Genomic DNA, 20,412 nt, shown 5'->3' with positions numbered 1-20,412 from the left:
AGGGGCAGGGGGAGGGCGGGAAGAGACATGGTTGTATGACAGTGGCAAACTTCTCAATGCTAACTCTAGCCTGGTGGGTGGAGAATGGAAACCTGCAAGTCTGTGCAACTCAAAGTGACATGAAAAGCCAAAGAGAAATAAAACATTTGGATGAGACAGAAATGAGCATATACTTTACCATCCCCTGGAATGATGCGCAGAGTAACAGTGTTTCCTGCTTCTTTAATTAAGTTGACAATATCTGAATGCGATTTGTTGGTGATGGAACATCCATTAACAGCCAAGATCCGGTCTCCTACTTTCAGCTTGCCACAGCGGTCTGCGGGGCTCCCCTCAATGATCCGACCTATTTTGTGAGGCATGGCCACACATGCATTTCCTGCTTTTGTATTGGTTTTGTTTTTGTTTTTAATTGTTTATATACATGGGACAGCGGTGAAGGGGAAAAGGAGAAAAAGGGTTGAAAAGGGAAAGAGAAGGTTAAGGGTTAATTAATTAATGCATCAAGCAAAAGTTATTAAAGGATAGCATTGCTGCCACTGTTCAAAACATTGGCAAATCAACTATACGAGTGCAAAGTGCTTCACCTGAACTTACTACCGTTACAGGTAGGTGTTTCCTAGGCCACGTCTACACTACTTGCCACATTGGCGGGTAGTAATCTATCTATCGGGGATCGATTTATCGCATCTCGTCTAGACACGATAAATCGATCCCCGAATCGACGCCCGTACTCCACTTCGGCAGGAGGAATACGCGGAGTCGACCGGGGAGCCGCGGCGGTCGACTTGCCGCCGTGAGGACGGCCAGGTAAGTCGAACTAAGATACTTCGACTTCAGCTATGCGAATAGCGTAGCTGAAGTTGCGTATCTTAGATCGATTTCCCCCCCCCGAGGTGTAGACCAGCCCCTATAGTTAGATAGCTAATCCACCAAAACTCTGACCCGTCATTTGGTTGCAAATGGTGGGATTTTTAGAGTCTATAACTGCACTCAACAGTCCAAAAATAACCGGACTGAGGTTTTATTTTTGTACTGCAACCTTCAAACTGCTGGTAGAAAGCTCAACCTTGCTGCTTGTAGATTACATCAGTCAGCATCTCTCGTCTTTATCTCAGCCAGCTGCTGTTCAAGCTTCTGCCAATGTTTTGTTCTTTCTCAATTTAGAAAGATAATCACTCTATGCCTAGTAAGGAGTGTGACTCCCCTTTTAACCACAGAGATCTAGTCTATCAATGCTGCACGGGTAAGCAATAAGACGTTGTTTCTTCCATAGTGAACAAAGGAAGCACTAGGCAAGGCGCAGGACCACTAGAGATGGGCCAAGACTGACATACCTGACCTGCTCGGTACCACCAACCTCCTCATAACCATTTGTTAACTCTTCCCATTTTATGATCTTAAAGGGCATAGGGTTGTGGGTGGAGGAGGGGGAGGAGAGGGGGAAATGAGGCATTCCTGATTTAAATAGCTCTAAAACCACAGGCAGAACAATCCAAATATCTAAGAGAGATACACAGCAAGAGCATTTTGTGAGGAATGCATTACAGACTCAGAAACGTCTTCCCACCGCACACAATCACTTTGTACGGGGCTGAGCACCACTGAAATCAATGTGACTGGAGGATGCTCAACATCTTGCAGAATTGGGGCTAGAGGAGACAGAACTCAGGTCAAACCAACCATCTAGCTTCCTGAAACTGCAGACAAGCCCAGACATGCAACACATGATAAGTGGAGCATGAGATTGTGAGGCACGCAGTGAGAACTCTGTATCCGGAATACATTCATCCCCAAAAGGCAGTTCTGTGTATATGCTGTAATCATTTATTTTATTAGTAGTTTTAGAGATATACGCTGCTACATGGGTTACAGTACCAAAAAGACCATAAAGAAGAAAGGGCTAAAAAACGGGGATATGACAAGGTGGGAAATGCACGCTCCTCACCAGCAGTAAGAATTATTATTTCTCAATAGTGAGCAAATTCCTCTCTCATACAGACCATCATTGGACTGCTCATTTCAGTGGATGTTTTGTGGGCATCAAAATCAGAAATTCATTTTCAATCTACCCTATTTACAGATCATAGATGACGGACCCATGCTCAGGTGACCAGGGAAGTTGTTGAATCAGTTTGGCCCATCTCTAAAGACCACCCATGTGAGAAACTACAGGTACGAGGCAAGCACTGCATAGCTCAGGACAAGCATCTCATGCAGAATATTAGGAAAAAGTTCAATGTACTCAAAAATTCAAGGAAAAACAGTCAAAGGTCAAAACATATCACTGTGGAAACCCTACAGAAATTATATAACAGCAGCTTTCATTTAGCTAACATTTCTGGTTCAAGTAAACAACCTTTTACATCATGACAAAGTTTCTTTACAGAGAAAAAAGCACAGTATATCTCACATCTAGTAATATCTATTTTACCATATCTATTTTAAATACTTTCAAGTACATAAAATCTCTCTCCATATTCAGTTTACACTTGAATAGATCATTGTGCTTTGGTATACAAATGCCTAGGCCCAAACTGCAGTACTGAGGTACTGAGGGACGCATGGGGCTGCCCTCCTCCAGCAGAAGCTTGGGGGCGGACTGTACCTGAGACACTGTCTTCACGACTCTTCTTTTCCCCCTAAAATTTCCCCTGTTGCAGCTCTACCAATGCTAAGAACGACTGCTCTCGAAGGCGTGGTAGGTAGAGCACCATCACTATGCTAGTGCTCTCACCCGTGATAGCAATGGTGGGAAATTTTAGGGAGAAAAGGCTAGTACAGATAAAGCCAGCGAGAGGCACTTCTTCTCCAAGCTCGCCAGTGCACCTGGGGAACATTGCAGGTTGCACAGGATGGTGCAGTCTACTTGGCCTGGTGTGCCCAACCTGCTACACAGGGTAGTGTGGAAGGAGTAGAGCTACCGCTCTGCCTCCTCTTTTCCCCTCCTAGTCTTTTTTGGGGGATGTGTCCTGGGAGTGCACACGCAGAGGTGGGTAGTTTCTATACTCCCCTGAGTACAGAAGCCAATATTGCCCCTGGCCTCATGCAGGGTATTCATTTCCATCACAACCTTCCTTCCATTCCTACATCTCCACCCAAATGCCATCCCCCACTCTCTGTCATTGCTTTAGTTAATGGTTGTTTCAAAAATACCCCTCTTTAGCTATGCAGAAAGAATTACATCTTCCTGGCAAGAATCAAACGGCTCGGAAGGGGTTCTTCAGAGATGCATGCAGGTGCACCTACACTGACCCACGTACCACACTGGGCTCTCTTAAGAAAGCACAGGTGACCAAATTCAGTAAAGCAGCATACAGACAGAGTCATGTCAGCTGCTCATTTCCCACTATTCAAATGAAGTGTGTGTTTGGGAGAAGGAGGCAGCGGGAGCTTAAGGAGATGAGCTATCTTTTTGATTTTATGGCGACCACTAACATTTTAGCAGTTTCCAGATATCGGCTTGCTCATCCCCCTATGGTGAGCCAAGAGCATCCCTACGAACCCGAAAGAAAAGCTAATCAGTGTAACAGTTGCTATTTTTAAATGAACTGAATCTCCACTGACAACAGGGGGCAAAATTTCAATCATTCAGTTATTTCCATCCTGCAATATCATGTGCCCCTTCTTCACAGGTTCCCCCTGCTATTTGATGGACAGCACAATCCAACCCAGGGCATGTGGTTAACACACCACTGCAAACTAGCTCTGGAGTGCACTCAAGGAGTGCCAGTCTTTGGCACTGGTGGTGGGGCTGTTTACAATAGCCATCTGTGGTTTTTAATTCACTGTTGAGCAAAACCCAGGAGGCAAACACCTACTAATGCTCAGCATTCAATGAAGTTATTAATTACACAAATCAAGGCTTGTTCATGAATTTTAAATTATTTAGATCCTAGCTACTCTTGACCGCACCACGGCATTCAAACTCTTGTCTCATTAGAGGTGCTTGGACAATTCCCAGGACTTACCAAAAGTTGTCCCTGCCTCGGGCCTGCTAACTGAGGACACAATCACAAAGCCAAAGCCTTCATTTTCTCCCCGGCGGATTTCGACGTCGTACGGCTGCACCACTGTGCTGACCACGCCGCTTCCCCCGCCCCCGCCACTGCCAATGCCGCTGGTGCTGCCGCTGCCCGAGCTCACAGTGTTTAAGGAGTTCTGGCTTCCCTGCGGGGTCCGCTTTTCCTCCGTCAGGGAAGCTGGCTGGTTGCTGCTGTGGTGTGAAGAGGCTGGAGAAGGGACTTCGTTCTCTGCTTTTGGAACTGCAGAAGAAATGCAGGAGTCTCACTGAACTGTCTACAGAGAACACTGTTTTTAGTATTACAAATGTTCGGCGACAGAAACACATGCCTATGATAAATGGCAGAACAGGTCTATTTTACTGTGAGCGGATGACTGGAAATATTTACTTTGCATCTTGTAGTCAGTCATTATCAGCTGCCACCACCAGTTTGAAACAAGATGGAAAACACACACGCGTGGCAGGCGTGCAAATGCTTGCTTGTGGGTGCAGTAGCACAACTAAGGTCTTGTCTTCACAGAGAAGTTGCACCGATTTAACTAAAGGAGTGATGTTGCACTGAGTTAAACCAGTGCAACTTTGTGTGTGTGGATGCTCTACACCATTTTAAATCTGGTTTACATTGGTTCAGCTTGTCCCTGTTAAATACCACCTGCTACACATTTAGTTAAACTGGAGCACCTTTGTACTCATTCCAGGCCCAAGAGAAAATGCAGGGTTAAGTATCACTAACTACCTAGATTGCACCACTTGTATATTATAAAGCAACCCCCATAGGTAGGGTTAAGTTAGGGCATGTCTACACTTACCTCCGGAGCGATAGATCCAGCAGGGATCGATTTATGGCATCTAGTGAAGACGCGATAAATCGACCGCTGAGCGCTCTCCCGTCGACTCAGGTACTCCACTGGAGCGAGAGGCGCAGGCGGAGTTGACGGGGAAGCGTCAGCAGTCGACTTACTGCAGTGAAGACACCGCGGTGAGTAGATCTAAGTACGTCGACTTCAGCGACATTAGTCACGTAGCTGAAGTCTAGACCAGGCTTTAGAGTCTTGCTAACACACACTTATTTCCAGTGCATAATACTGAATAGTAATATTGAAAGAGCACAAAGTAAGCGCTTTGTGATGGGATCATCTCACGGTTGCATGTTTATATAGTGCCTCGTACAACAAGGATGTAGTCTAGGCACTACAACCGTACAGATCATGAACAACAGAAGTCGTAGGCGGTGTTACAACAAAAGCTAATGATCATTAAACAACATCTTAACAAATATACCCAGACAGAAAAATGCGCTTTTGAACGTCGTTACCCATCAAGAGACCAAGACAAAGGCACTGCACAAGTATTGGATATAAAGGCAAAAATGCAAACATCACCCTGTGCAAATCCTAGACTAACAATCTCAAACCCTCTTGACCCAAGGGTAAGGGGAGCAGTAGGGAACCAAAAGCTCAGACACAATATAATCTAAATCTTTTTATGCCAGTTTCTAGCCTGGATTTAAAAAATTAACAAAAAATCCCCACCTCTATAAAACCAATCCTCTCTTACAGGATCTACAATGGTAATGTCAAACAAACACCACAGTATTTACTCTAGTGCTGTAGGCTGTTATAGCAAATAATTTATGCTCCACTTGTACTACATTGTTGAAAGTATTAGTTAAGAAATAAGCACATATTTCACATTGCCTGCAAGAAGCCCATCTGTGGTTCAATGTATAAGAACAAGGGGCAGTTTTAGAGAGGCTGTGACAGTCTTAACTACTTGTGTGTGTTTATTTCTCAATCTGAAGGTTACTTTGATGCTCCTTTAAGCTTAAAATACCTCACTCCCTATTCTTCTGCTGACACCTCACCTTGAAGGTCTATTTCACATCTTCTCTGTCTAGAAATGGCCCTAGACCAAAATACCAAACCTAAACTCCCTGAAATTTGGGTGCAGATGGAGCAAAATCTCAGTGCTACCAGTCAACAGGAGTGATACATAAATCAACTATCATTCATCACGAGCTCGCTAGCTGCATTGTCATTTTCTTTGACAACGCCGCATTTTTACAGATTTACGAGAACAACAAAACAATGTTTTGTTCTTGCCTCTGTTTTTCCCCTCACCCAAGCCATGTTCAGTGGCGGGAATGGTTATATTTTCACCTTGGATCAATGTGAGAACACCCTGGCTTTTGAATATGGTGCTTACAAAATGAAAAAGCAGAGAAGAGTTTCAAACAACTCTACTTTGCATCAGTCTTCAACGGTCTCTCACGGACAGAACTGAAGGGATGTCCTGAGAGGAAACATGGTCCAAGGGCTAGGGAATTGGGCCTCTGGAGACCTGTATGGCAGTCCTGCGTGTGACCATGAGCAAGTGATTTTCCCTCTCTGGGCCTCTGTCCCTCCCCTCTGCCCCTTTCTGTCTTGTCTATTTAGATTGTAAGTTCCTCAGGGCAGGGACAGTCTCTTACTGGGTGTTTGAGCATCATGAAGCTACCATAACACATATAAGTAATGACAACAACAACGATTAGTGTTCGTGAACGGCTTTAACAGAAACCTGAACAAGGACTGAAGAGGCCCAGGCTGCTTACAAACAGAATCTTGATACATGTTTAACCAGAAAGAAACCTATATTTAAACAATATTTGAACAACCAAAATATAAAATAAAATAAAAATCAACACAAAGGGTGAAATAATATCTGCGTCCATATCGTTATTCCCATTTTTGCAAGAATATTATGAGACGGAGCTTTTGATCGTTAGCAAGCAGATCACTGGACACAGATGGAAAATAATAAGAGCTGTGCCCACCCGGTCACATGGCAACATACCTGTGTATACCACTTTGCGCCTTACAGTTAGATTGACATGACCTTGCTTGGCAGCCTGTTGCATAAGCTGGACTACAAGCTGGTGAGATTTTCCGACAACAGGTGTTCCGTCCACACAGATCAGTTCATCTCCAGATCTCAGACGACCGTCGGCATCAGCAGCGCCCACTGGTACAATGTGACCAATGTAAATCTGATGAATTAAAAAAAACGAGAGAGAGAGAGAGAGAGAGAGAGAGAGAGAGAGAGAGAGATGTTGAATGAGCATGTAGCCACCAATCAGACAGACAGCTGGAAATCACAGGAGAGCGGTAATGAGATCTGGAGCCTCGGTCCATGAGTGTGACCCAAATCAACAGCATCCAAAAGACAGTAACATGTGTCAGCTGTTCTGTACAGTGGCCTCTAGTAAGTAACAGTCCAGGTGTTAGTAGACACCTGTCCACGTCATGAAATCATCATAAAAACTACTGGCATATTCTGTTTCTACTATTACTATACCATAACTTTGTATCAGATCCCTCAACCTCTACTGATAACGCACTTTGAGAGACATGTGTGAGGAAATTAACCGGCCTGCGGATCTGCCCTACAAAAAGCAGGCCTAAACCAAACTGAGTGTTATGCTTTTGCCAGTCTCGGTCAAGGGTCATAACCAGAGGTGGGAGGGGGCCGGGGAAAGGGGAATGGAAAAACCCCAGCAGCAGTAATAATAGCGTGTGTGTTTATGGCTGGTGAAATATAATAACCGCTTGTGTGAAGCAGTAAGCATCCAGTAATATATCATCCCAAGAAGTCATGCTTTATGTATCCCCTAATTGTGTAAACCCCATTAAGCAATTGTACCCTGCTCGGAACATTTAAGTAATAGGCACCCCATGTGATGAAAGTTGTTGACTGTATCGGAAACCACCAAGAACCCCTCTACTCAATTTGCACCCTGTTCTGGGAAGATTGCAACAGGGGTGCCGGGAAGAGCAGAAAGACCCTAACTCCCCAATTCTGATAAATGACGTGTAACGTGTAATATGATTGCGGTTTTCGGCTTTAAAAAGGCAAATTGTACTTTGGATCGAGGAAGTAGGTTTCAGACTGCTACCCCAGCGCGCTGGTATGTGTTGCAAATAAACGGGCCTCAGGCTTGAGTCTGTGAACTAAAATCAATGCGTGGGTGACTTTTTCCACGACACATGCTTTATAAAAATGCTCTATAATACAATAGAAAGATGATAAATAGTATGGTCAGTCCTGCCAGGAAAGCCAAGAGGTCAACTGAGACTGAATTATCCTCTGACCTGTCCCTGGAGTCCTTGAGCCTGAGTCCTCTCTCATGCACACCAATTTCAGTTTAGCCTTACTGAGCTCATGGGGAGTTATTCCGCGTTTACTCTGGCATTAGAGAAAAATCATGCTCCATAAATGGGCATATATGTGACAGGACAGAATACAGACATTTATATTGCCACTTTCTACGTGTGACCTGCTCAGTGAATACACAAGAGCATTAGGTGCTCTTAGTCTGGCCCCTTTCACGGGTACTAGATTCATGTTTAAGAGGCCCAGAGAATGTGGGTGTTTGCGGGTGCGGGAAGACTGCTCAAAGGGCAAATACAACAATAACAGAAACCATATTGGAAGATTTTTCTCGATCAAGGCGCATGGGGGTGGGTGGATAAATCTAGGGGTTTGGTTTGGCCTGGAATACAGATAAGGACCAACAGTGAAGTTCAGAGCTCCCCTCAAATTTTAGAGGTGTTTGGATGTGTGGTGTTAGCTTAGGCCCATCTCTCATTTTAACAGAGATGCTGTTTGCACAGCACTGCATGTGTTTTTGCAGTGATTCTGGAAGGTAACACTGGTTAACATAAATCCACATTTTAAAAAGCACTTACGGGTTCTCCAGGCTCATTTCCACCTAGAATCCTAAACCCAAAGCCCGTTTCCTTTCGCCATAGAAAGATATCCTGTTCTTGATAATCTGGAACTGAAGGAAAAGGAGGAAAGGAAATTATTGTTACTTCTAATAAGAAAAGCACAGATTTACACCCAAGTCCCCCTGAGACTTCTCAATTTTGTACTACTAGAAGTGATAAAACTTTGAGATAGGAGATGAACTAACAGTCCAGTTGCGGCTTCCTCACTCACAGCGAATAGCACCCTATTACATATGCTGCCCCACTGACAGCTCATGTGGTCAGATATAGCTCACCATGAGTAAGGATGGCACAAGTGGGCTTTGCAGGGCAAAACAGATTGAAGCCACTTTGCAACGATGAACTAAACAATGATGTACAGTACCTGCATCACCGTGAGCCTTCGGATGAAAGCAAACTCATTCCAAAAGAGTTCCCCAATCAATGCTCAAATTACATACCTATGGAACTTGATCCAACTTGTGGGGCTTTCTCCCTCAGCCTCCTTCTCTTGGTTTGACTGCAGGAGGTGGTGACTAGGCCTGCTGTATTTATTAGCTGTGCTGTTCTGGCACTCGTGCTTTTTAACGAGGCTCCGTGTTTGGGAACATCCAATCAGATGTTTCCAGACTTCAAGGTATAACTAAAAACGTTCATAGGTTTAATTTGTAAAGTACTGCTAGGAATCTGAGGGTTTCTATTTTAATAGCAGGCAGCCAATTGTGAATCACTGTTTTCTTAGCATTGTGATATTAGAATTCACTAATATGACAATCAGTAATAAATCCCAGACTCTTTTACAAATCATTGGTAAATACACTTCTGTCACTGCTAAGCGATTATCTACAATAGAGAATAACTCCATGATACCATTGCTTTTGTTTTTGTAAGAGAAAAAAGGAACAAGAGGTCTGTATTATGACTTCTGCAGTCATACTTAGCTTTTCTACAGCACAGTTTCTTACCTGATCTGATCTGCTGACAATGCTTTAAATAACCTTGGGTCAGATCCTCAGTTGGTGTACAACAGAAAAATAAGGTAGCTGATTTACAGCAGCTACAGATGTGACCCTCTATATTTAAAATGATATAAAACTGTAAACCAGACAAAGACAGCTGGAAATGCAGAAGAAGCCAACTACGACTACTCATTAGTATGGAAAACCACCGACACTTCTACAATGAATATTACATACACTGAAGTAGTAACCTTGAAGTGCAGTTGAACAAAGATGCTTTATATTAAGTTATTCATGCTTTCTTCCTTCTTTTTGATTTAAATGTGAAATTAATTGCTATCATTAAATGATATCAGAAGACAACTTCAGGTTCATTTAATATTTATTGGTTAGTAACTATAACATAGATTAATATTGTAATATACTCCCGCTAATTTATAATAGGATTATTCCTTCATAGACCAACTGTCTATATCTTTAGTAAAGAAATCACTTTCAATTTTCCTCTTTTGAGCTATTCAACTTTACTGTTACAAAAATGATTCATTTTATTAACAGTCTATAATTATATCTAATATAAAATTAATTGTATAAATACATACATATATGCAGGATGCACTTTTATAATCAAACTAAAGCTGGATTCAATATCTAAGAGGAGGGGAACCGTTTGTTGTCTTCATTTAGGGCGGTGGCCAAAGCCTCTTGAAGTCAATGAGAATCTTTTCCTTGGCTTCAGTAGGGTTTGGGTTGGGCTCTTACTGCATTTTATGCTGTCTGTGTCTGTTGTACAAAACGGGTTGGTTCTAATCAAATGGTGTTTTTTTGCTTAGGCTTCAGATTACCTAGAATATTATCTCTTTCAAAGACTCAACAATATATTGAAAATGTAATATGAATACATAGACTGGAAGAGGGGAAATGAAATGAACAGGTGAACATAAGTCATAGACGTGTGAATTGACATTTCCATTCACACCATTTTACAGCCAATGATTTCTACACCTTCTTTTTACACAATATTGTCTCATTTTAGCTGCTTTGTGGTAATAAATTAAGCTTTAGACCTATATGTATCATCTCACTCTAAGCTATAACCTAATTTTCCTGTACATATAATTACAGAATAATAAGGCTACAAACATGCTGGAAGTCAGTAATTTTGATTAGTTAAGAATAGCTGGCTGAAGGCTATTTGCTCTATGAAGGACATTCTGTATAACAACAGAATTTAGACAATAAATTGATTGGTGTTTGTCACTGTCTTTGTTAATCCAGGCATGAAAAACACAGACACATACGAAAGATTCTCTCCAATTTTTCTCAAGCTTTTTGGCAGAGACTGGCCAAGCCAATTAGAGTGCATGCCCTGCCTGTCAGAAACAAAATGGCTTCCACAGAGATCTTCAGCATGGGCCCATTTTCTCAGTATCTCTTAATATGTTCACATTTATCAACCTACAGTGTCACCAACTGTTGCCTTATGTTCCTCGTTCAAATAGAGTCTACTCTATTAATGGCCAGCACGGGTAATGTAAGGCTGGGCTTTAATTAGAGCTTCACATCAGAGCAGTGAAACACTGAGTCTAAAACTGAAGTGTATCTAGCACATTTCCATAATGCATTCACTGTGACAGATCTTAAAGGACCAAAGGAAGATGAAACACCACCACCACACACACACACAGACACACACAGACACACACACACGATGGATACAAAAGAAACAGAACTCCTTTTACAGCTTCTGGCATCAGCTTGCCAATTAGATTTTTTACTGGCATAGTCCAGACTGCTAACAAAAAACTGTCCATCTCGCTGGCTTAATATACCGTACTTAATGTACGACTTTAACACACAGTGCAATTATGTTTTGGAGAATTGACCCCAGTCCTCTCCTTACGGTTTAGGATAAACCATTTTCCTTACAAATTAAAACAAAATCAAATGTTTCTTTGGGCCTTTAACTCTTAAATTTTAACAGTGAGGACCTGCGGGATACATTTGTGAGGCTTCGGTCTCACAGCCCTGCCTTCATTCCCCAGTGTGTTTCTAAAGTAGTGACCTTAGCATTAGCTCAGATGGCTAAAGTCTCCTTTTAAGGGCAACCATTTTGAGTAACACTGACAAAGTTGTAAAAAGAGTTGTGTAGGGATTATGAGAAGGAATTGAACCAGCAGCTTAGAGTGACTCCATTCAGAGCAACGAGATATGGCAGGGTAGGTGCATGGAGCACGACCAGAGAGTGTGTGGTTTTAACACAAATATCTAATATCTGCTGCTTGCCAATGGAGAGCTAAACCATCGCCTCCCTTGGTGATGAGTTGTTCCCAAGCACAGAGTAGCAAGAACACCAAACAAGAAGAAAGACAAGACAGAAATAAAGTTCTCAGCTCATCCTTACATTCTCCAAAATTCGTGGAATTGATTTCTCTCTCTCTCTCACCCTTGCTCAGTCCAGATGCAGGCGAAGGTGACATAGCTGCAATATTAATTTTACAATTTTGCAAAGCTTAATGTATCCCCTTTCTTGTTAAATTCATTTTAATTTACTTTTGACTGATATGGATTCAGTTAGGCTTTCACATGTATTATTGCAAAGGTCATAGCTGCTATGGATTAAAGCAGAACCTGCTGGTCTATTGAATCTGATATATCTGAATACTAGTTTTTGTCACAATGTACACATCTGTCTGGAAATACTTTAAAAACAGATTTTTACAAAACACCTTTACAGCTCACATAACACAATGTCCACTGTCATGAGACAGCTCCTGTATTCAATTTCTACAGGATATAAATCTAATCTCCAGCATTAGAAGAGACTATAAACATATGAAAATGAACACTGAAAACATTTTCATACACTGGTGCTTTATTAGAGTTCATTTTAATTAAGTGTTACTCTGTAAGCTCTAACCTCTATCCTTTCACGTTGGGTAAAAATCTATTGTCCATTGCAACAACGACTTAAACAAAATGAGGGACATGCAAATATACCTGGCAGAATCAATTGGATCATCTAGGAGTCAACACCCTTAGTAATGATGATGTACTCGGCTAGGCACAAAAGTTTTAAGGCCCTGATTCAGCAAGGTGACTTAAGTATATACCTAACTTTCAATACATAAGTAATCCCATTGAAGCCAATAGGACTATTGCAGTGTTGAAAACTACTGTGATTTGATGCCAATCTCATGATACTTTATATTCTTCTTAAAGCCCCAGTTTTACAGTGATTACATTATAATCTCAGAGTTTCCCCCCCATTAATTTTCTAGTGCCCCGGTGAAGGAAAATAGCTTGAAAACATGACCTGGGTGCTTCCTCAAACCAGAAGACAGACAAAAAGAACCCAAAAGATACTGTTTATTTTAAAAAACAAAACCCCAAACACTTGTTACTTTAGAACGCTTGGGGTTGGCAAGAATACTGCTACTCATGTGCTTAAAGTCAGTCAAGTGCTTCAGTACCTTGCTTATCAAGGGACTACGTTTGTGACAGATGTCCATTAGCAAAGTGCACCCACGAATCAGCTTTGTAAACAGACCTTCTCTGCAGCCGTTTCTGTTCATACAGCATGCTGTAAATATTAAGATCCTTTTAAACAAGACATTCTCTAAGGGTATGGGCACATCTGTGTGTCCAAGTGTATGAATGTAACTGTTTGTTTCATATTAATATAATGACAGAGAACATAGCCCTACAGAAGGCCCTTTTACTAGACTATTGTCTTTAAAGCCAGTCTGATCATAAGACAGTTGGCAATTTCCTGAGTGTATTGTTTTATAGAGGGGGAGGTGTACAATTTGATATTATTGTGCTAATATTTTTTTATTCAATTGCTGCCGAGTGAATGCTACCTACTGTGTCAGCTTTGTTTTTTCTTTTTAATCAGATTTCGAAAAAAAAATTATACATTATGTGCCTGAAAACAAAATTCAAATACTAAAGATAAGTAGAATATTTTAAAAGCTTTAAGATTATTCTATAGTCTTCTGCTTTACTTTTAATTAAACGTTTAAGTCCTTCAAAGAGATTCATTAACACATCTGCAATTCAGATTAATTCATTTTGTCACTGCTGTTTTGACAGATGGCCATATGTAGGATATGGTATTTTGCAAAGCAATCAGGCCACATGAGAAAAATGTGACAACAGATTGTGCTAATCTTCAAGGAAGTTTAATAATAAATTGCAATATAAAAAGCATATTATAAAAATATATTTTCAATAAAAAGGCGTAAGATGTTAGAATTGTGACACTGATAACCCTTCAATTACTCCTCCATCCACTGAATGCTCTCTACCCATATAATTTCTGGATCTTGGAAAGGATCCATTTTTCAAACTCAAGGTACATTCTCCCCTCATATACACACACAACTCCCATTAGCAGTAATGAGTTTTAATCATAAAGGAGATCATGCTGCTAAAACTTAGCAAAAGTAAGTGGTAAAATATTACCACCACTAAATGATCTGGTTTCAGGACTCACTCCTTCACTCTCCATTCTTTAAGGGCTTGATCCTCCAAAGTTAGGGTGACCAGATAGCATATGTGAAAAATCGGGACGGGGGTGGGGTAATAGGTGCTTATATAAGAAAAAGCCCTGAATATCAGGATTGTCCCTATAAAATCGGGACATCTGGTCACCCTATCCAAAGTGCCCTGTCTTTGGGCCATGATGCAACGAAGCACTTAAGCTCAGCCTTAACTTCAAGCATATGAATAGCCCCATTGGCTTTAGTATCTGAAGTTAAGCTTTGTTGAATTGGGAGCAGAGCACTCATCACCCATATCCAGTGTCAGTGAGAGTAAAGCGGGCTTCACATAAGAACATTAGTCCATATATGTATTAAACAGAGTCGCAGTTCCCCGGAACTAATTAAGTTCCAAGGAACTAATTAAGATTTTTAGGTGAAAGCTGTCACCTTGGGTTGACTGGATTATTTTACGTACATAACAGAGTATTTCTATGGCTCTCCTTACCATAGTATCTGAGTGCCTCAAGGAGCCATCAGGATGAGTGTTTGTGACCAACAAAGAACTTAAGGATGGAAGCTGGAAGGGTATGATGGGGGGGACAGGAGGCCGCATGTACAGAAAGGACTCTCAGAAGGAAGAAAGGGGGAAAAGGGAATTCTAGAACAAACAAGGAGGGAACCTCAGAAACAAGCCGATGGAGAGAGATGAGGACTGGCCTCTGAAAGGCTTGTGTTGTCCCCTCCTGTTACACAGATGGAAGAACAAAACTGGAAAATACCCACGGCCATGCTGGAATGAGTGCATGAATGAGGGTAGCATTCCTTGCATCCATTTGCAGGTGGACAGGGAGGGGCAGGGGACTTACCCTGCTCGGCCTCAGATTTCAGCCTGGAGGCAGGTGTTAATGCTGCTGAGCTAATACTAATGACTAATTAGTATGAGCTCCGCAGTTAATGACAAATGATCTAAAAAGCTGCCGGGGGTCAAAGACAATGACAGCACAGTTCCCAATGCAGCCATGCTGCAGGGAGAAGAGGGGGGCCAATGCAGCCAGGCTAGGCTGGCTAGTGCCCCTACAGGGTGGCTTCTACCCCTGCAGGATTGGAAAACCACCTTACCCCTCCTTCCTAATGATCTCTTGAATACTCATTGAGGTAATTTCAATCACCTAGGGTCCCACTGTTCAAGTGGGCCAAGAAGAGGGCTATCTGGCCCATGGAAAGAACCAGGCCTGCAGAACCAGAAAAACTATGTCAGATCCTTAGAAGGGAAAGAGAGAAAGACAGAGAAGCACAAAAGCACGAAGACACATTGCTGAGGCATCCAATCCGGAGAGATACTTCTGCAGCCAAGAAACCTGTCACTCATGATTTGTTTTTTGTGGTTTTTTTGGCATGCCATAAGATTTAAAAATGATTCAATTGGTGGAAAAACCAACCCAACTGCTGTACGTTCTGGGGTAATGTACATTTTCTATTGTCCGTAAAAACTTACATTTTGCATGTTATGAAGATTTTGTGCAAGAAGATCATCCTTTACATAAATAAAAACAAAAACTAGAATGTGCTCCTTTGGCACAAACTGTTTCAAGCTCTCTTGTCCCTAATTAAAAGAATACTATTGTCTGAAAGTATGCCTACTATGCTTTAAATATTGCTCTGAGAAGTTTTTAGAGGTTCTTCTCTCTTAGGCATTGTGATTAAAACGAGGCAAACATGTTTATTTTCATTGCAGAGAAGGAACCAATTGAAACCAATTTTATACTCTTGGAGCGGAGTCAAACCCTGCTCAACTATTAGCCGAGTGCATGTATTAATAATTAAAATAAATGCACTTACTGCATGCATTTGGTTTTGTGTATTGTTAGGGTAGTATATGCTGGTAAAGACAGAACAGCTCAGCAGTATTCCCGCCCACCAGGAGTGAGATGGGAATGCATTTCACCTGAGTTTTGGCAAACAAATTTTTCTTTCACTGATTGTAGCTCCCTTTTATAGTAACTGTTGACCTGTGACACCTGACCTGATCCTACCAAGGTTACAATATAAGCTTACTCATATGTATGTGTGTGTGTGTGTGTGTAATTTGCTGTGACTGATGCGAATATAGTTGAAATGCAAGTAGGAAAACATACAAAAAAAATTAACATTAAGATAGGCTTGGCATCAGGCTGAGGCCTAGCAGGTATAGGTTTGTTAGCATAGGAGGCATAAGTCTTAAGCATAATTAAGTGACCTACAGTAAAAGCAATAAGAGTTTTTGTCATAAACAAATTTCAGAGGGGTAGCCGTGTTGGTCTGTATCAGCAAAAACAACGAGGAGTCCTTGTGGCACCTTAGAGACTAACAAATTTATTTTGAAATGGGCCACCTTGTTTATATGGGCCTCATTAGCACTACAAAAATGATTTCCACCCCTTCTTGTCAACTGTTGAGAATAGCCCGCGTCCACCTTCATTGAATTGGCTCGTTTGCACTGATCCCCCACTTGGTAAGGCAATTCCCATCTTTTCATATGCTGTGTATTTATACCTCCCGACTGTATGTTCCACTCCATGCATCTGATGAAGTGGGTTTTAGCCCACGAAAGCTTATTCCCAAATAAATTTGTTAGTCTCTAAGGTGCCACAAGGACTCCTCGTTATTTTTGTCAAAAACAAGTTAATCGGAGGGAACAAAATAATGAAATCTTAATGGAATTTGGTGTGTGTGTGTGTGTGTGTGTGTGTGTGTGTGTGTGTGTGTGTGTGTGTGTGTGTGTGTGTGTGTGTGTGTGTGTGTGTGTGAAGTGGGTTGAGCAACATGTACCTGTGCGGCTAACCAGGTTGAGGCATTGGAATTATTCACAAGTGCACTGATGCAAATAACTGTGTCAATAATCAGACCATCAGTTATGATCCCTTGGAAGGCCCCATAAGGCAAAAGACAAAGGCTTAATTACATATAGTAACAGATACGTTAATGTGTAAAAAATGTGTATCAAAATTGATGCATGTATGTTTTCTGGTAGCTTCATTGGAATGACATAATAGGCAACAGCCAAAACTGTCACTGCCACTACCCTGTCTCTGTTTTCATGTCCATGATGTGCATATGTCAACTCTGTGGATTGCTTTGCACTTTACTTCTATTTAATGCTCTGTATTTTTCATTTGTGGATGGTTTTGGTTCTTGATTAAGATTTTTAGGTCTCTGTGTGTACCCAACCAATCTCAAACTCAACCTGAATAAAATTTTCTTAAGTAGCCGTTAGAATGAGAAACCTGTTATTTGTAAATCAGTAATTTGAATTTGTCTAAGCTACATAACCAAGCAGCATTAACTTGCTATGAGAACTTGGAGATATTTTCAGGGGCAGCTGGGCAACTAACTCTGCTTCACGTCTTTGAAAGTCTCTTTAATGCCTGATTTGAAAATAAATAAAAAAGGGATGAAAAGAAGGACCTCAATATTTAAAATATTTTACTGGGTTTTGAACAGCGTTATGGTCTAAACCCACTTATCGGAGGCAATAAAAGCTCATTCTTCATCCAAGACAAAATTGATTCTTTGTTAACATAAACTAGACATAATTTGCTGATCTTCGCAGCTTTTTCCCAGCATTTCATTTACCCATATCAATTTAATTCAAAGCCCTATATTTTCCAATAACAATTTAAGAGATTCAATTCCTATAGATGAAAATCATAAAGAGTGGCTGCCAGAGCTGTAGCCTTAGCAACCACACCTGTTCAATACTCACGTCGGCTTTCATACATGCTCCTGGACTGGGCCCAGATTTTGAATGGATCTGGCTTTTTCTGTCCAGAGTTGTCCGGCTGCTCCACAGCTGGTGCTTCAGTGGCAGGGTAGTCGGGAAGCACCTGAGTGGTATGGATGGGTGAAGCAGTGTGCGTGCTGTGGTGGCTAGAGACGCTATGCTGGGAACTGTTTTGGCTGTCTTTCCTTTCAAGTGGTTGCTGGACGTAAGAAAGCAAGTGGAAAGAGAAAGAACAGAAGGTTATTGGTCTCTGAGTGGGTGTTTTCCGTCATTCTTTCCCCCCCTTCTTTGTTCATTGTTTCTGCAGGCATACAAATAAATATATACATCACATTTTGGTGGCCATCATTTCCAGTTAATGCTGAGTGCAGAAAATTTCCCCGAGACACACTTTGACAGACAGACTGGCAGAAGTAGTATGTAAAATGGAAAGCTATTAATCACAAAAAACATCCAGCCTTCTATGTCTCACCACAAAACAAATCAAAATTTCATTATAGGATACCAGTTTCAATATCTTTTTCCCCCTCTGTGTTAAACTACAAATATCTGTATTCAGATAACTTTAAGGGTTTAACATAAACCCACAAAAACAAGGACAAAAAAAATCAGCACTCAGAGTGAAAAGCCATTCTTAACTGCTACTGGATGTAGGCATTACAGACCATGATATGCGAAATCACACCTCATTCACAGATCTTTGCAATCCTCAAGTCATAATGAGTTGGTTGGGAACAGAGTTCAAGGAAATTAAGATGTAATGCTATGAGGTTCAAGTCTCACATTAGAGCCTTAACATTACCTAAAAATATTTACTTTTAAGCAGGTATATTAAAACAAAGAAAAATGTTTCTACTTAAATTCAAGGCTCAGTCTACCCAGCATGTCAAAAGACCTGTCTTGTCAATATTTAGCTACATTGAGTATGTTGTCCTTAACTCACATTCACATAATTGGCTACCATAATGTATGCAAATTAACAAGAGTCCCATTTGCATTGCAAGAATTCATGCTACTAAATATGCAGTAAAAATGTTTCTGAAAAGTTACCAAGAATGGACAGTAAATTAGAGTGACCAAACAGCAAATGTGAAAAATCGGGACAGGGAGTGGGGGGTAATAGGAGCCTATATAAGAAAAAGACCCAAAAACCAGGACTGTCCCTATAAAATCAGGACATCTGGTCACCCTACAGTAAATATGTTTAAAACAATGCTCACTGTATTCTCTTGTTTCCACATTACAAAAGGGCCTTGTTGCTGTTAATTGATTAGCAAATGTCAAATCTCACATTAAAAGGTAAAGCCAATTTTCACTTTTAATTCTGTGAAAGATTAATTCCTATTTATGTTTAATTCCTATGAAAGGTTTCACCAGAGAGATCAAAGACGAAAAGGTCATGGGAACTGAACTATATTCTCATCTAGAAGTGCAACTTTAAAGCACATTGGTGCACCAATGTAGGAAACATGCAATGCCATTGTCTGTCTTGTATGCTTCTTTTATAGCTAACCAGACTCCTTCAATTTCTAATGATATTTATCTGGTTTCTCTTCTAGGCACCAAGGGCTTGATCCAAAGCCCATTGAAGTTAATAGAAAGACCCACATTGGCTTTAAAGGGCCTTTGGCTCAGACCAGGGCTTAATTTGTAATAAAAGAGGTGCCGGGGCTCAAGCAATTTTTTTACATTCATAACTGATGCAGCAAGCCCAGAGGTGCCGGGGCTATGAACTGCCCAAGCCCAGAGGTGCCGGGGCTATGAATGGCCAGGCCCAGAGGGGCCGGGGCTCTGAACTGCCCAGGCCCAGAGGGGCCGGGGCTCTGAACTGCCCAGGCCCAGAGGGGCCGGGGCTCTGAACGGCCAGGCCCAGAGGGGCCGGGGCTCTGAACGGCCAGGCCCAGAGGGGCCGGGGCTCAGCCCTGGCACAAAGTAAGCACTGGATCAGACCCTATAAATTCACTTTACAAACAAAGCAAAACAAAGACGTGCCTTCAGCGCACCCCCAATATGCATAGCACTGTAGCCCATGTCTGTAAAGAACCACCCAAATTACACTGATACTGTCCAGGGTGTGGGACCATCCCACTGTCATTATTTGCAAGACAGCAGCACACAGAGTCCTGAAGCAAGATCAAGGCCTCCTGGCTTTCGGTGGTGTACAGATACATTGTCAAAGAAACCAGGGCTTCCAGGAGCTTGCAATATAAACAAGCAAGACAGAGACCCGGGATGGGGGGGGAAACAGAGGCACGGGGGTCACCAGGGCTGACATTAGACTTGCTGGGGCCCAGGGCCGAAGCCAAAGCTGGAGCCCCACTGCCTGGGGCCGAAGCCCAAGGGTTCCAGCCCTGGGTGATGGGGCTCGGGTTTTGGCTTTGGCCCCCCTGCCTGCGGCAGCGGGGCTCGGGCAGGCTCAGGCTTCGGTCCCCCC

General features: G+C 41.9%; 1 protein-coding gene across 1 annotated transcript in view; it reads right to left on the bottom strand.

Moving 5' to 3' along the window:
• MAGI1 (membrane associated guanylate kinase, WW and PDZ domain containing 1) overlaps window positions 1-20,412 on the bottom strand; it is a 496,147-nt gene that overhangs the window by 15,090 nt on the left and 460,645 nt on the right. The window contains exons 14-18 of the mRNA XM_065408270.1: window positions 17,961-18,177; window positions 8,752-8,843; window positions 6,860-7,052; window positions 3,972-4,265; window positions 179-379 (exon numbers count right to left, since the gene is read on the bottom strand). Coding sequence (XP_065264342.1) covers window positions 179-379; window positions 3,972-4,265; window positions 6,860-7,052; window positions 8,752-8,843; window positions 17,961-18,177 — 997 coding nt within the window. The remainder of the gene's footprint in view (window positions 1-178; window positions 380-3,971; window positions 4,266-6,859; window positions 7,053-8,751; window positions 8,844-17,960; window positions 18,178-20,412) is intronic.

The sequence above is a fragment of the Emys orbicularis genome, chromosome 7, assembly GCF_028017835.1.
Source record: "Emys orbicularis isolate rEmyOrb1 chromosome 7, rEmyOrb1.hap1, whole genome shotgun sequence".
Taxonomy (NCBI): domain Eukaryota; kingdom Metazoa; phylum Chordata; order Testudines; family Emydidae; genus Emys; species Emys orbicularis.
Note: the sequence above shows the minus strand (reverse complement) of the source record. Positions and strands in the feature narration are given on the sequence as shown.